The 17499-nt window shown below is 47.6% G+C and overlaps 1 protein-coding gene across 1 annotated transcript; it reads left to right on the top strand.

Annotated features, from left to right (window-relative positions):
- Positions 1–248: 248 nt before the first annotated feature.
- CRLF2 (cytokine receptor like factor 2) lies at positions 249–16653 on the top strand. Its single transcript, XM_060292082.1, has 8 exons — positions 249–330; positions 5367–5466; positions 7529–7692; positions 8616–8749; positions 10663–10825; positions 11607–11712; positions 14022–14106; positions 16387–16653. Exons 1-8 carry the CDS (start codon positions 249–251, stop codon positions 16651–16653), a joined length of 1101 nt encoding a protein of 366 aa, XP_060148065.1.
- Positions 16654–17499: the final 846 nt, after the last annotated feature.

Here is a 17499-nt window from a genome sequence, read left to right as displayed (position 1 = left end):
TGGGTGCAGATCATATCTGATACTGTTTCAAGTGAGATGTATCCGGCGGGGCTGCAAAAGTGCTCGGCGGGGCTGAAAAAATGATCCTGCACTTTTTTTTTTTGACAAGAGTCATCTGTTAAAATAAAGCATGGCTGTTTCCTGTAGTCATTTCCCGAGTTTCTTTTCCACATTTTAAAGACGGGGTGACCTGTGTACGATGAGCTGAGGCGCTGACCTTCTGCTCACTGCTTTCTCCTCCTTCAAGCATGAGGCGTATCCTTCTGCCCTGGGCAGCCTCAGCTCTCTTCCTGCTGGGACATCTGATGGCTTCAGAAGAAACGGAGCTGAGTAAGTCAACGCTGGCGAACGTAGCCATTTGTCTGCCTGAAATGCCCTTTCTTTGAACATCTCAGCTCTCTTCTTTTTATGGTGTCTTTTGCAACTGCAGTGTTTTCTTTGTCAAAGTGACAAGGGCTTACACAGGTTCCTGAGTCTCGGGCAAAGCTCCATTTGCCTGTTGCAAAGGACCCACTCTTTTTTTTTTAAATTATTTTTTAAAATTAATTAATTCATTTATTTATGGCTATGTTGGGTCTTCGTTTCTGTGCGAGGGCTTTCTCTAGTTGTGGCAAGCGGGGGCCACTCTTCATCGCAGTGGGTGAGCCTCTCACTATCGCGGCCTCTCTTGTTGCGGAGCGCAGCCTCAGTAGTTGTGGCTCACGGGCCCAGTTGCTCCGCGGCATGTGGGATCCTCCCAGACCAGGGCTCGAACCCGTGTCCCCTGCATCGGCAGGTGGAATCTCAACCACTGCGCCACCAGGGAAGCCCCAGGACCCACTCTTGACTGAGCTCAGGATTAGGTCTGAAGGGAAAAGAATCAATAGAAGAGCTCTTGTCTGCAGAACTGAGAATCTCGGCTGCTTTGCTGTTCTGTCTGCCTCCAAAGAGGTGAAAGGCTTTTGTCTGAATTAACATTTCCCTTCCCGTGGTGAGATCATGCCGCCACAGTGCCCCCAAGAAAGACAAGAGCCTCCCCAGTCACCCGTTGTCCGCGGGTCACCCTTGAATCCCATCCCACGGCTGGCCGCGCCTTCTGAGAACGATGATCAGCGTCACCTTTGCCCTCTGTCCGCAGAGCCTGGTTCCTGGGGCTTTTCCAGAGAATTGTTTCCAGGCTGCATGATCACCTTACAAGCTTTGTCAAAAGGCAGCAACAGGAGGGGGCGGACGGGAGGTATCTGGTCCCCTCTTGCACTAGACAGCTTCGATTTGCTTTCCAGCTCAAGGGAGGCCCGGATGGGAGCAGGTGGTGGCACGTTCGTGACATGTAGCTTCTGAACTGTCCCCAGGCGTCACCCCGTGCTTGACCGTCCACGTCCGAGCTGGCCTCTCGCCTACCTGGTTTGGAAGGGTCCCTAGGGGCCTTCTTTGCTGCAGCCCTGGGGTTGCAAACTGGGTATCAAGTGGACACAGTGAGGAGGGTGAGAGAGCCTGGATGTGGGGTGTCCCCAGGGCTGGCACCCACATGATTCCCTAGCTCTGTGTGATGCCCGGTGCTCTGTTTCCACGTGGCCGAACCGAGGACTCCGTCTGCCAGCGACAGAAGGCAGAGGGAGGAGAGATTTGGCTGCGATCGGAGCTCCCTGTGGTCACAGATTCCTTGAGACCCATAGCTTCCTTCTGACAGCCCCCCTCTACCTGCCACCACTGCGCACGTGGAGTTTGAGTGAAGAAAGAGCCCTTTAGACCAGTTCTAGATTCTGACCCACTTGAAGCACATCCGTGGGCAGAAGTAGGGGTTAAGGTCGTGGATGCACAGAGGGTCCCACCCGAGGCGGTTCTCATCCCTCTGTGAAGCCGGGCTCACTCAGAACCTTTGTAGGAACTTCCTGGAAAATGCAGAACTTGCTTGACGAAAGGCCTTTGTGGTTTGCCTGCTTTTCTTTTGCCCGAGGTCATCACAGGTGTGTGAACACCTGCGGTCCCACTGGGCACAGTCTTAGAAAAGCCTCGCCCCATCCCACCCGAGGTCCCGGAGCTGCGCAGGGAGGTCCCTCCGGGGCCATTTCCATGCCGTCGATCCATTTTGAACCAACAGATTCAGACTTCACGACTCCATTGGGGATTCAGATCATATTTCCACATAAGGCTACTGTGTTTCTGTTGGGGCTAGTGATAATACGCCTTTGCCCCGAACACGCCTAACCCTCGTGAACGCTTGTGAACCGGCGTCAAAAGAAGCACGAGGAAATCGACACCCAGAGACACCCCCCCACCCCCACCCTTGCCTTGGTGCAGACAACCTTTGTCACCAGGGCTGTCCTGGTACACTTTGCCATTTACACCTTCATCTCTTAAAATTTCCGAATAAGTTCATAATATCCCATAAAATCAGCACACACTTTCTAAGCAACAACGGGTCCTGCTGGCCCTGAGCTCTCTCCGTTCGGGAGCCGACATTCAGGTGGGAACAGTGAAGTCACAGGAATGAGATGGTATCTCTCAGGGGCAATGGTGCCACCAGGATGGTTAACCACCGATGGCCCAGGTTGGCGGTAATTTCTGGAGAGATGGAGGTGTTTCTGATGGTACTGGAGAAATAGAATCAAAACTGGCATTTCTCGCCAACCCAGAATTCTTCTCCACCAAGGTAGAGATAAGAGAGACACGGTTTCATGACTGAACAAGCATTGAACAAGCCTGCGCTCTGATGCACATGCCTTTTGAGAAAGAGGTTGACAGGACACAAACCCTCTTCTAGAGCAAGGTGGACACCAGCCACTGCACCCGCATTCTCAAACGGGAGGACGTCCCGGCACCATTTGTAACCATAATTCTTCCTAAACTCACCTTCCAGGTGGAGGGACCACCTGGGTCAGATCACTGGCTTTCTCCAAGGGAAAAATTAACTCCTGTCTTTATGACTGAAGGTGCTTTTACGACCTGGAGCCAGACTCTTAGCCCCTCACGGAAATGGGGCTCCACACCGTTCATGTTTGCTCTTCAAGGAGTTGGCTCCCTTGAGAAGGTTGTGCCTAGGTCCCAAATCTGGAAAAAGCTCACTAACTTCGAAAAGTCTCTACATATATTTCAGAGGGATGAAGAAAAAACGTACACATTTTATTTATTTATTTTTAATATATTATGAGGGCTTCCCTGGTGGCGCAGTGGTTGAGAGTCCGCCTGCCGATGCAGGGGACACGGGTTCGTGCCCCGGTCCGGCAAGATCCCACAGGCCACGGAGCGGCTGGGCCCGTGAGCCATGGCCGCTGAGCCTGCGCGTCCGGAGCCTGTGCTCCGCAACGGGAGAGGCCAGAACAGTGAGAGGTCCGCGTACGGCAAAAAAAAAAAACAAAACAAAAAACATATATATATACACACATATATATATATGTGTGTATATATATATATATATATATATATATATATATATATACACATAATGAGTTTTGGGACTGCCCTGGTGGCGCAGTGGTTAAGAACCCACCTGCCAGTGCAGGGCACACGGATTCGAGCCCTGGTCCAGGAGGATCCCACATGCCGCGGAGCAACTAAGCCCGTGTGCCACAACTACTGAAGCCTGTGTCCCTAGAGCCCGTGCTCCGCAGCAAGAGAAGTCACCACAGTGAGAAGCCCGTGCACTGGAATCAAGTGTAGCCGCCACTCGCCGCAACTAGAGAAAGCCCGCGTGCAGCTACGATGACCCAACGCAGCCAATAAATAAATAAAACAAATAAATAAATAAATTTATAAAAAATATATATTATGAGTTTTAAAATTGAGATAGAGTTGATTTATAATATTATATATGTTTCAGGTATACAACATAGGGATTCATAATTTTTTAAAAATTATACTCCATGTAGAGTTATTATGAAATATTGGCTATATCCCCTGTGTTATACAATATATCCTTGTAGCTTATTTATTTTCTATGTAATAGTTTGTACCTCTTAATCCTCTACCCCTATCTTGCCACTCGCCCCCTTCCCTCTCCCCACTTGTAACCGCTAGTTTGTTTTTGTATCTGTGAGTCTGCTTCTGTTTTGTTACATTCACTAGTTTGTGTCATATTTTAGATCCCACATTTAAGTGATATCATGTGATATTTGTCTTTCTCTGGCTTACTTCACTCAGTATGATCAGCTCTAGGTCCATCCATGTTGCTGCCAATGGCATTATTTCCTTCTTTTTTATGGCTGAGTGGTATTCCACTGTACATATGCACCACATCTTCTTTGTCCATTCCTCTGTTGATGGACGTTTAAGTTGCTTCCATGTCTTGGCTATTGCAGGTAGTGCTGCTATGAACATGGACGTGCATGTGTCTTTTCAAATTAGAGTTTTTGTTTTTTTGCGATAAATGCCCAGGAGTGGAATCACTGGTTTCTATGGCAGCTCTATTTTTATCTTTTAGAGAAACTGCCGTAGGGTTTTCCACAGTGGCTGCACCAATTTGCATCCCTACCAACAGTGTACCAGGGCTCCCTTTTCTCCACACCCTCACCAACATTTATTATTTGTGGTCTTTTTGATGATGGCCATTCTGACAGGTGTGGAGCCTAAGTAGCGTGTAAAGCAAACATTGAAGGACTCACTTGACCTTGAGCTTTTCCTCGACTCGTCATGTGTGGTGTTCTGAGTAAGACAGTGACTTTGGTGGATGGGGGACAGTGTCCAGTTCCTCTCTGTGTGCCCACAAAACATGGTGCCTCTGGACACACAGTCAGCACTCACCGTTTACTCTTCACACTAACCGGTAATCATTACCTCTTGCCAACGAGAGAAGAAAGTCCGCTGTAATCTTGCACTGACTGTTGTCTCTCAAAGTGATTGAGTTTTCTCACCGACCTTCATAGATCCTGCAGTCTTACTGACATAAGTCATGACCGGTTTGTTTGTGAGAATCTTGGCTTTCTCTGTCCCTTTAAAGCACTCTATCATTCTTGTATTATAAGTATGAAACACGTAACAGACTCTGGACACATAGTAAGAATATAAAATATCTTGTTGATAATTACAGATAGATGACATAGGTAACAGATAGATGATGACAAGATAGATGATAGGTAGATAGACGATATAGATGATAGATACATAAATAGATAGTAGATAAATAATAGCTAGATGATGATGGATAGATACATAGATAGATAATAGAGATAGATAATAGAGGTAGATAGATAGATGGATAGATAGATATAGATATCATGTTGAAATGATAATATTCTGGATATATAGGGTTAAATAAAATATATCATCAAATTTTTTTAAAAAGCACTATATCATTCTTATAACATGAGTGCTGACATCATTTTACAAATTTCAAGCTCTTTCCAGCATTGCCTCGAAGTCTACTCTATGTGTGTCTTTTTACCCAGGAGAAACATTGCAGCTTCAAATCATCAACTTCAATTTCGAAACTGTGAAGGTTACATGGAACGCAAGTGAATACCCCGGGACTAATTTGACATTCCTCCAAAAGTAAGTGCCCTGAGGAAGGGAAAACCATGCCCATGGCTAAAATATTTCCTCTTCTAAGATGTCAACAGCTGGGAGGCCCAGGACGCGAGCGTGTGAAGGATCAGAAGGTGCAAGTGTGCATGTGTGTGCTCTCTAGCTCTCAGGCCTCACCACAGCTGTAGCCACAGCTTCCAGACCTTCTAACGGAGTGATGACTGACTCATGCTCGAAACCACCTAGATTCTTTTTTTTTTAAATAGATATTTGATTATATCTTTTTTCTTTTTTTTAATGAATGAATTAATTTATGTTTGGCTGCGTTGGGTCTTCCTTGCTGCGCACAGGCTTTCTCTAGTTGCGGCGAGCAGGGGCTACTCTTTGTTGCGGTGCGCGGGCTTCTCATTGCGGTGGCTTCTCTTGTTGCAGAGCACGGGCTCTAGGCATGTGGGCTTCAGTAGTTGTGGTTCGCGGGCTCTAGAGCGCAGGCTCAGTAGTTGTGGCGCACGGGCTTAGTTGCTCCGGGGCATGTGGGATCTTCCCGGACCAGGGCTCGAACCCGTGTCCCCTGCATTGGTAGGCAGATTCTTAACCACAAGGGAAGTCCCGCATCCATTTCTTTAATCATAAAGGAGATAATTCTTCGTCTCATCACTGCTTGGGTTTGAGATCTTAAGGATGGAGTATAAGCTGGTCTCACACTCAGTCCTATAGGCTTCTTCTTAATATTGCAGGGAAGCCTCAAAGATATACCCAATCTTGGGACATCCCTATTAAAAATGTCTCCTGGAAGAGATAGTTAGGGAGTTTGGGATTGACATGTACACACTGCTACATTTAAAAAGGATAACCAGGGACTTCCCTGGTGGCGCAGTGGTTAAGAATCCGCCTGCCAATGCAGGGGACACGGGTTTGAGCCCCGGTCCAGGAAGATCCCACATGCCCCGGAGCAACTAAGCCTGTGCGCCACAACTACTGAGCCTGCGCTCTAGAGCCCGCGAGCCACAATTACTGAGCTCGTGAGCCGCAACTACTGAAGCCCACGTGCCTAGAGCCCGTGCTCCACAACAAGAGAAGCCACTGCAATGAGAAGCCCGCACACCGCAACGAAGAGTAGCCACCGCTCACCGCAACTAGAGAAAAGCCCACGCGCAGCAACAAAGACCCAATGCAGCCAAAAGTAAATAAATAAATTTTATTTTTAAAAAAAATGATAACCAACAAGGACCTACTGTATAATACAGGGAAGTCTGCTCAATGTTATGTGGCAGCCTGGATGGGAGGGGAGACTGGATACATGTATATGCGTGGCTGATTCACTTTGCTGTGCACCTGAAGCTATCACAACACTGTTAATCAGCTCTACTCCAATAGAAAATAAAAATGCCTCTTTGAGTCAAGGGCTGGGTTACTCTGCAGGTCAATTACTTTCCTAGGGCGGCCGCAACAAAGTACCCAAAACTGGGCAGCTTAAAACAAGGAAAATTCATCCTCCCCCATCCTGGAGACCAGATGTCTGAGGTCAAGGTGTCCCAGGACCGCGCTCCCTCCTGAGGCTCCAGGGGAGGCTCCTTCCTGCCCCTTCCAGCTTCCGGGGGCTCCAGGCGTCCCTGGGCTTGTGGCTGCATCCCTCCCGTCTCTGCCTCTGTCTTCCCGGGGCTTCTCCTCTGTGTCTGTGTCTCTCGTCTTCTGTCTCTTAGAAGGACCCTGTCATGGGGTGTAGGGCCACCATCATCCAGGAGGACCTCATCTCAGACCCCTCACTTCATCACCTCTGCAAAGATCCTATTTCCTAATGAGGTCCTGTTCCCAGGTTCCGGGGTTAGTATCGATACGTAGGCATGCCATTTGGAGGGCCACAATTCGAGCCCTACAAGATCCATTCAAGGGGGGTAAACATTTGAGAGAGGGGTACTTTTCTGTTTCGACAGGTCTTGCTGTAGTTTTGTAAGGGGAGGGGGTCATTGAAGCGAGTGACGTGGTACCCAATCTGAGTCAGTGACAGAGTCATGGAGCGAAGGAACGGCCCTTAAGTTGTTATTTTTAAGATGCTACATAGCTGAATTTTTCTCTTTTTAAATCACAGGTTAAGCAGCAATGAGGCCTACAGACCGTGCTCCAAGTACACCCTTCAACAAGGTTACACTGCCGGGTGCCTCTTGGAAGTAGAGAAAGATGAAGTTCTATATTTTTCCATCAGGAATGGAACACACCCTCTTCTCAGCAAGAGTCTGTGGATCAGCAGTTACCGTACGTGCTTTAGTACCTTGAGGGTTGACTGTCCATTTTGGATTAGGATACATCATACAAAGGTAGTGAAACCCTCTCTCCAAAGATTCATGTTTTGGTCTGGATTTCTGTGAGGCAGAGTTTCTTTTTTTCCCCCCCTGTTTTGAGGGATGGGATGTCACAGGTCCATCTCAGAATCCCATGAGAGCTATGGACCCCCTCCTGAAAACAACCCCTCATAGACATTGGATAAGTCTCCTCGGGCTGCCATAAAAAATGATCAGAAATTGGGTTGCTTAAAGTAAACATTATCTTCCAGTTCTGGACACCAGAAATTCTACAGTCGAGATGTGGGTGGGGTTGGTTCCTTCTGGAAGTTCTGAGGGAGAATCTGTCCAAGCCTCTCCCAATTCTTGGGAGCTGCTCGTAACCTTGGGCGTCCCTGGGCTTGGGGCCGCCTCCTCCCGTCTCTGCATCCGTCTTCATGTGGCTTCTCCTCTGTGTCTGTGTCTCTTCTCTTCTGATAAGGATGCCAGTCATACTGGATTAGGGCTCACGCTACTCCAGGATGACCTCATCTTATCTTAAACAATTACACCTGTAATGATCCTCTTCCCAAAGATTCTGAGGTACTAGGGTCCAGGACTTCAAAGTGTCTTTTTCTGGTGGGACACAATTCATCCCATAACAGATACAGAAAAGATTTTCAAGCAATTTCAGAGAGCTCTTTCCACGAGACACCTAAGGGTCCTTGGAGAGCTGGCTAAAAATTCTATTGTTAATGTACTAAAGACAAGGAAACCCCACATCTCATAAGGTATCAGAGGAAGGATTGGAACAGTCAGAGGAAAGTGAATCCAAGCCCAGCTACCACTGTAATTTCAGAGATGTGGAATGTTTATCTTGGCAGAGGCGTTAGTCATTGTGCTATTTCTCCTTCTTAGTGAAACCCAGATCCCTGAGTGATCTGAGCTTCCAGTGGCATCAGGGAGCAGTGACAGTGACTTGCTCTGACCTGTGGTACAAAGGCCTCGTGTATGAAATCCAGCACAAGAGCACCTTTGACGCCGAGTGGCAGGTGAGGGCAGGGACGTCTTCTCGGGCCAGGTGTACGTAAGTATCCCCAAGATGCGAACAGTGGAGAAGCTGGAGAGACACAGAGACAAAGATACTGAGATTGATTTTAAGGACTTGGTCATGTGATTGTGGAGCCCGGTGTATGTGACAGAAGCAGGGGGCACTCATCCAAAAAGGGAGAAGACGGACAAATGGCTGGAATCAGTAGAATAGAATCACTGCTCATCAAAGAAATACACATTAAAATGGAGGGATACTTGGCTTCCCTGGTGGCGCAGTGGTTAAGAATCTGCCTGCCAATGCAGGGAATATGGGATCGAGCCCAGGTCAGGGAAGATTCCACGTGCCATGGAGCAACTAAGCCCGGGAGCCACAACTACTGAGCCCACGTGCCGCATCTACTGAAGCCCACGTGCCTAGAGCCCGTGCTCCGCAACAAGAGAAGCCACCGCAATGAGAAGCCCGCCCACCACAACAAAGAGTAGCCCCCACTCGCCGCAACTAGAGGAAGCCCGTGCGTAGCAACGAAGACCCAACACAGCCAAAAATAAATAATATAAATAAATTAAAATTAAAAAAAAAATAGAGGGATACTGGAGTTCTCCTAAATAGCTGATCATAAAATGTGATCATTTTTAATGATGTTGAACACCAGGAAACTTTAAGACCTCCGTCCTTGTTGTGATCAATTAATTCCCTTTGCAGAAATCAATCCTCAGGGAATAATTCAAAATGTGGATGAGGCTCTATGCACGAAGACGTCTATCGAAGCATTATCTACAATAAATACACGGACTTAGGGACCACCTATGTGGCATACAGCAGGTGAATAGTCAAACAAATTATGGTGCATTTATAATAAAATATTTAAGAGCCATCAAAAGGTATTTTGAAGAATATTTAGTGATAAAAAGCAATGTGTACATTAAATATTGTGTTCAATGAATACCGTACCCCCGGAAGGAGAGAAATGGTATCAATTTGTTAATGGTGATTGTATTTTGGAGCTAGGATAAAGACGGGTTTTAAGTGTCTTATTTTGCCTTTGTGTGTGTGTATGTGTGTGTGTGTGTGTGTGTGTGTGTGTTTTCTAAAGTCTCAAATGTAAGCATGCATTACTTTTCTTTCTTTTTAAATTAATTAATTAATTTATTTTGGGGCTGTGTTGGGTCTTTGTTGCTGCGTGCGGGGTTTCTCTAGTTGCGGCGAGCGGAGGCTACTCTTTGTTGCGGTGCACGGGCTTCTCATTGCGGTGGCTTCTCTTGTTGCGGAGCATGGGCTCTAGGCGCACGGGTTTCAGTAGTTGTGGCACGTGGGCTCAGTAGTTGTGGCTTGCGGGCTCTAGAGCGCAGGCTCAGTAGCTGTGGCGCACGGGCTTAGTTGCTCCGTGGCATGTGGGATCTTCCCAGACCAGGGCTCGAACCCATGTCCCCTGCATTGGCAGGCGGATTCTTAACCACTGTGCCACCAGGGAAGCCACAGCATACATTACTTTTATATTCATAAAAAAAGTTACTTGGGAAATATAGCCAATATTTTATAATAACTGTAAATGAAGTCTAACCCTTAAAAATTGTGAACCACTATATTGTACACCCGTAACATATAATACTGTACAGCAACTATACTTCTATTTTAAAAAATTACTTTTTTTTTTAAAAGAAAGAACTTAGTAATTCTTCAAAAGCGTCTGTCATCATGTTTGTCATAACGAATTTTTTTTCCTTTTTGGAGGGAGGTGTAGAGGTGCTGCCACATTTGTTTTTGCTGCTGTTTGGAGGATAAACATCTGGGCAGAGAGAGGAAGTGAAACAAGAGAGGGAAATCCTGCAAGAGGGAATCTTGTGTGAATCCCTGGTAGAAGATGAAAAGTCTGGGTCAATCATGGGTCATCGTGTCTGTTTTTCCCTCTAGTCCAAGGAGGCAAAAACCTGCAATGTCACGCTCGACAGTTTGGATGATGAGAAGTGTTATTTCTTTCGGGCCAGAGTGAAAACGCTGGAGTCCAGCTACGGCTCTGACACATACCCAAGTGACTGGTCAGAGGTGATACGCCAGCAGAGGGGCAAGCTAACAGGTAATGTCACACAGCATCGCTGCACAACATGGTCCAGCACCCTACGTTGGGGGGAGGGTGGAATGGGGCACCTGAAAACACGGATGACCCCAAGTCCTGCTCCAGAGGTCACGGTGGAAGAATTCCTCTTCTAGATTCCATCATTATTGGACTAATTTTCATTTTTACTTCATAGCAAGAATAATGTGTCATTTATGAATGTGGTTCCATGGATATAGATACAGATGCATAGAGAGATCTATAGATAAATAGGTGATAGATGGATAGATTGATAGATGATAGATGATGATAGATAGATGACAGATATAAATAGGTGATAGATAGATGACATATATAGATAGATAGACATAGATGGATGATAGGTGATAGATAGCTAGATAGATGGATAGGTAAGTAGACAGATATATATCGTAGATAGATAAGTAGATAGGCAGGTAGGTAAATAGATAGATGATAGATGATAGATAGATAGATGATAGACAGATAGGTAGATAGATGATAGATAGATAGATAGATGATATAGATATGGATAGACCAAAGAAAGCCCTGATATCCTCAAATACCCCTGGCAGTGAGTTAAATATACACTCCCTCCTTCCTGATGTTTGCCTGTCCAGTGTCACCATCTCTCTTTCCAGGACATTTCACACCAAAATCAAGATTTGCTGACCCTGACATTTACAGAGGAAAAAACAATGTGGGTGGCTGGGTTTGGAGTGTGATCTAGTATTATGTTGAAATTATCTTGATAACTTACAGCCCTCATTCTGTTTTGCTTTAGATTTGTGCCAGGAAAAGAGCCTTTTCCCAAATTTTATTTTATTTGCTGGCATGGTCACCTTCCTGATAGCCTCCCTTCTCCTTCTGCCTTTATGGAAACTACGGAGGTAAGGATGACCCTGACAGAATCCTCAGACACATGGGCTTTGGTTCCAATATGTCCCTGAACTGGGAGGGAAAAAAAGAATTGTCTGATATGATTATTTAGCTGAATATCACTTTCTCTATAATACACACTTTGCCAGTGGTATATGACAAGAAAATTGAGAGGGAAATAATGCCAAAGGTGCAGAGATATCTGCAGAATTCATTGACAAATATTCTCTTGGAGACAGTAGGATATAAGAATGCTCATTCCTATGAGAGCGTTACCTTGCTTCAAACACACGCCCCATTGAGCTGTGTCCTCCTGTCATGTTACAATGACAGGTACTTAAAACACTTTTAATTTTTATTGAGATTTATTAAATGAGACAATTTGGTGAGTGAGGTGAGAAGAACTGGACAAGAAGAAAGCTTGTCTGCTTTGTAAATCCATTTACAGATACAGCAAAACAATATTCTTTGAGACCACAGAAAGCATTTCAAAAATATGATATTAAATATTTCTCCCCATTAACCTTCCGTGCAATAATTTAACAACCGCTATTTCCATCTTTCTTTAAACGTACTTGTGCCCGGGCCTTTTACTTCTTGATGATGTTTGAAGGCACTGATGCCCAGGGCCGTGGGTGCCATCTTTGTTTCTTAGGATGAGGTTTCCATAGCAACGACTGGAGTGATGCATAGAGAAACGTGGACCGCCATTCTGGACAACTCAGGCTGGGTCTGAGCTAGGCTAAGTTAGACAAGTTCAAGGACGTCCCGTCATGGTTGGATACAGCTTCTCTTGATTCTTGCAAATCGCCCCATTTTTTCTTCAGTCTGCTCTTCTCTTTTTGACCAGCTCAAACAGATGCCTGCAATATGGTTCTCTGCAAGGGAGTAGATGAAGCAATCAGATAAGCGTGTTGACAGGTGACATGTCTGATGTTTTTAATACAAAACTGAAATCATCCCTGAGGGAATCTGAGGGGTACACTTCTTGGAAAAAACTAACACTTGTCCTGTCTTCAAGGAAGTCCCTGTTCACGACGAGTGGTGAAATCAACTGTATTATTTTCCTGGGGTTGCCATAACAAAGCACCCCAGACGGGGGGGGGCGGGGCTCAAACAACAGACGTTTATTTCTCCCAGTACTGGAGGCTTGAATCTGAGGTCCAGGTGCGGGCAGGGCTGGTTCCTCCTGAGGCTTCTCTCTCCTGGGTGTGTAGACAGCCCTCTCCTCTCTGTGTCCTCACACGGTTGTCCCTCTCTGTGCATCTGTGTACTAATCTCCTCTTCTTTTAAGGACACCAGTCACACAGGGTTAGCATCTTATTAGATGAAAACCTCTTAGGTTCTGTAACTGGGGGCCTGCGAATTAAACTGACCAAAGACAGAGTAACGTAAGAAAATGCATGTTTCTTTACTGATGTAATGTTCTTAAGCATGTGGAGATTCGTAGAAAGGAAGTGAACACCTAACAAGGCAGTTAATTCGGGGGCTTCTGTACCATTTTAACAAAAGGTGATAATTTGTGGAGAAGTGGAAAAGGAAGACAAATGAAAAGGGAGTTTGGATGTGGGTAACTAGTGGGAGGGTGACTAAGAAATGTGTGGGGGAAACTACAGGCAGATAAACGTTGTCTGTGTGGAAGCATCTTGGTGCCTCTCAGTGACTCGTCCATTTCCAGGTAAAGGGGGGGGGGCACCTTTACAAATGGAATTTTTTTTTTTTTGTAAAGAGGGAAATTTGTGGTCTGCTTTTAGGTGGGTGGGGGAGGGCAGAGGGCTTCTCCTACCTCTGCTGTTTCTCAAGTGCCTTCACCTCCAAATACACAATATCCCCAAGTGGCATATTTTGGGGTGGTGTATCCTGTTCACATTCATACCCCATGTCTATGACCTCATTTCACCTTAATTACCTCCTAAGAAGTACGACCTCCAGATACGGTCAGATTGAGGGGTTAGGGTTTCAAGTTATGAATTTGGGGAGGTGGGGACACAATTCAGTCCACAGTGTCAACAGAAGTAGTGATTCCTGGGTAATAAGCATTGCTCTTTGGCAGAGACGGGCTCCATGCCCCTAATATCACATTCTTGGTGAGGGCTTCTCGTGGATGCTGGGAGCAGGGTACCTGCGAGGGTAGGAGCGGGGCACATGTTTTGAAACTGGGGTCGCAGTTCCGCCAAGGTGTGCAGCCTCTGGGGTCACAGTCTGCAGCCATCCCGGGCCCCTCATGGCGGGGCGGTGGGTGGGGTCTGTCCGCCTGGACGTCCACAGCCCTGCTCAGGGGCGCCAGCCTGTCTGACCAGACCCTCCATGTCCATTTCAGGGTTAAGAAGGTTCTCATGCCCAGCGTGCCGGATCCCAGATTCACCTTCTCGGGGCTCTTTGAGTCTCACCAAGGTAACTTCCAGGTAAGCGTCATGTCCTTGGGCCTGAGAAACAGGCTTGCTTTGTGCCGTCCTGCTACCCCCCTGTGCACCACGTAAAACCCCGCTTCTATTCCAGCAGCCTCTTTAAATGCCTGGGAGCCCTTTTGCATTTGAAAGCAGCAGCACGTTCTTTTCTCTTTGGGTCAGAGAGAGCAGATCCAAGGGCCTCCGAGGGTGGCTTCTCTTGAAATCAGCCCCGGAGATCAGTGGCCCCCACTACGGGATTTTCCAGCCTAATCACTTTCTGATCTTATCAGGAAGTTGTGTTCTTAATCTGTTCTCTCTGCAGAGCTGACAACAAAACCTACACTTCCTTTTTCAAACTTTATGGTTGTTGTTTCATTCACACGACAAATGCTTAAGGAGTTGGGAGGAATGAGACGGAGGGGATCAGCACCGCGTCCCCAGGAGATTGCCAGCAGTGGACACCCAGGCGTAGACTTTACGGGACCATGGGATCAGAGTTATGCCAGTTCCCTGCGGCTGCCACAAACGGCGGGGTTCAAAACATCACACATTCATCCTCCCCCATCCTGGAGACCAGACATGTGAGGTCCAGGTGTCCCAGGGCCGCGCTCCCTCCAGAGGCTCCAGGGGAGGGTCCTTTCTGCCCCTTCCAGCTTCTGGGGGCTCCAGGCGTCCCTGAGCTTGTGGCCGCCTCCCTCCCGTCTCTGCCTTTGTCTTGGGGCTTCTCCTCTGTGTCTGTGTCTCTCCTCTTCTGTCTCTTAGAAGGACCCTGTCATTGGATGTAGGGCCACCCTCCTCCAGGAGGACCTCGTCTCAGACCCTTCACTTCATCACATCTGCAAGGACCCTATTTCCAAATAAAATCCCATTCCCAGGTTCTGAGGGTTAGCACTGGGGCATATCTTTATTTTGGAAGGGATGCACTATTTAACCTTCCAGAGGAGCAAGAAGGTGAATTTTAAAACTACTTATAGGTGTAGGAGAGGGAAAGAAATGGAAAGAAAACCCACAAAAACATGCCTCTATCCTGTTAAGTTCTGTCCCTGATACCTGCAAATTAAATGGACCAAAAAAAAAAAAAAAGATTAAGAAGAGAAAAGGTTTATTTTGTATGCACATGACAACAAGTGAAAACAAAGGGTGATAGAGTGTGGAGGAGACACCAAGTAAAAGAAAAGGGGTTGGGGACTTGGGGGTGGCAGGCAAGATATGAGAAGGTGACTAGGAAATGCATGAGAAATAAGGGTTCTTTAGTAAGATTTTATGCGGACTCAAGTTCTCCCAGGTGCTAAGTGTTGTCTCTGGAGTTGGAAGGGTCAGGGTGACCTTTTACAAATGTACATTTCCTTGCCAAAAGGGACAGTTATGCCCTGCTTCTAGGGAGGATAAACGGAGAGCAAAGAATCCTCTCTGCAGCGGTGCATTCTCCATTGCCTGCAGCTGAAAAAGCGGCATATTTAGGGGTGTCCCAGTTCCTTTCAAGGGAGAAGAGAGGGGGTTACAGCAGAGTTTAGGACAGGAAATCTGAAGCTTTTCAATACTTGGGGCTAGAAGAAGGAGATGGGGGAGGCTGGGCCGGGGAAGGGAGATGTTATAGGGAACAGAGGAGTCACCCGGTGGAATACGGTCCCCTGGAGCACCGTATTCCAGATGTGCTCCCAGCCAGCATCAGGAAATCCCAGGGCACCTGTTAGGATTCAGCATCTGGGCCCCCTGGACCTGCTGAGTGACAGTCCTCCTTCTGAAAAGTCACTCCCATCTCAGAGAACATACCTGCGGGGTGGGGGCGCGGGGAGGAATCTGTGTTTCCTGTTTTGGGTTCCGGAAAAGCCCCTCAGGCGGTCCTCATGTGTGAGGAGTGACCACAGGCCAGCCGCTTTGAGGCTGATGACAAAAGGCAGGTCTGGGGCTTCCCTGGTGGCGCAGTGGTTGAGAGTCCGCCTGCCGATTGAGGGGACACGGGTCCGTGCCCCGGTCCGGGAAGATCCCACGTGCCGCGGAGCGGCTGGGCCCGTGAGCCATGGCCGCTGAGCCTGCGCGTCCGGAGCCTGTGCTCCACAACGGCAGAGGCCGCAGCAGTGATAAGCCCGCGTACCGCAAAAAAAAAAAAAAAAAAAAAAAAAAGGCGGGTCTGAAACCACAAGCTCTATGCCAAGATACTAAACATGAGAGCTTTTTTGTTCTGCTGGGGGTGGCATCACCTCCGGAGGGAGGCTGCCAGGGTCCCGGGGATGCACGGGCCCCGAGGGGAGGGGTTTGCCGCACGGAGCCTGAGTCAGTGTTTCATCCTGGCAGGAGTGGATCAAGGACACGCAGAACGTGGCTCATGTGAATAAGATGGAAGACGGGGAGTGGGAGTCTCTCCCGGAAGAGGCCGTGGTGGTCCAGCTGGCCGAGATGCCCAAGACAGTGGTGACGAGCCCTGTGTACCGGCAGACAGCGGAGGAAGAGGCCACCGGGGAGCCCGGCCAGCTCCCTCGCCAGCCCCCCCAGGGCGGCGAGGTGGTCTCTCTCGGGGATGTTACGTTTGTGATGAGTGACAACTCATACGTGATGTTCTGAGGGGGTGCAAACTCAAAAGCCAACATCAAAATCTACGTTAACATTGTAGGAACCCAGGACAGCATCTCAGGGGCTAAAAACCGCTGTGAAGGGAACTCCCCGGAACCGAGGATGCTGGTGTCTGGGGTCACCCAACATCCCACCCATCTAACCAATGCATCCCATGCATGTCGATATCCAAGGGCTTGAAGGCGGATTCCCTATAGGCGGCAGACCGTTGGGTGGGCTTGTTCTTGCTGTCACCTGGCACATTGTCACGGTTCACTTAAATCGTAAGGAAGGACAGCCCGCGGCCTGAGCCCACCTTCCTTCGCACGTGCCCACCCAGTCCTGCCCTTTCGCCATTACTGCTCGCACCTGAGTGGTTCCTCAGGTCTTTTGCTACGCGGCACCTGTACCCAGCAGGTGAGGCACGGCACCCCCAGGTACAAAAGGGATTCTGCGTTACCAACCACAACCAGCCACCCAGCTCTTGATCCAAAAGGGAAAAACCCTCTTTGCAAGCATTGAGGCATTTTACTAAGCAGACTGTTTTAATTCCTGAGTCCACACTCAGGACATCACTCCTAAGAGACATTTGAATGTAAAAACCCTGCATGAGCATTTGAGACATTCCCCGCTGAGTGTGCATTATTATTATTATTTTTTATATTGAAATAAAAAGAAAAAAAAGTGTTGGCCTGAGAACTACGGTGAGATGTAAACATCTTGCTGATATGTGTGGAGATAGTGGACAATGTTAGTTTGATGCCCTCAAGCTTCACGTACAGGATGTGTCTAGATTTCTAGATTATTGAGATCTAGTTGTTTTTTTCTTTGTTTTTTTTTTTTTCAGGCTGGCACTGA

This window comes from Globicephala melas, chromosome X (assembly GCF_963455315.2).
Source record: "Globicephala melas chromosome X, mGloMel1.2, whole genome shotgun sequence".
NCBI lineage: Eukaryota > Metazoa > Chordata > Mammalia > Artiodactyla > Delphinidae > Globicephala > Globicephala melas.
The sequence above is the reverse complement of the archived record's forward strand: the minus strand, read 5'-3'. Positions and strand labels throughout refer to the sequence as shown.

Excerpts from the sequence above, each read along its gene's own strand:
- CRLF2 (XM_060292082.1), top strand. The coding sequence starts at position 249 with ATGAGGCGTATCCTTCTGCCCTGGGCAGCCTCAGCTCTCTTCCTGCTG. Across the intron at positions 331-5,366 it reads TTCAGAAGAAACGGAGCTGA|AAACATTGCAGCTTCAAATC; the intron begins GTAAGTCAACGC and ends TTTACCCAGGAG. Across the intron at positions 8,750-10,662 it reads CCTTTGACGCCGAGTGGCAG|TCCAAGGAGGCAAAAACCTG; the intron begins GTGAGGGCAGGG and ends TTTTCCCTCTAG.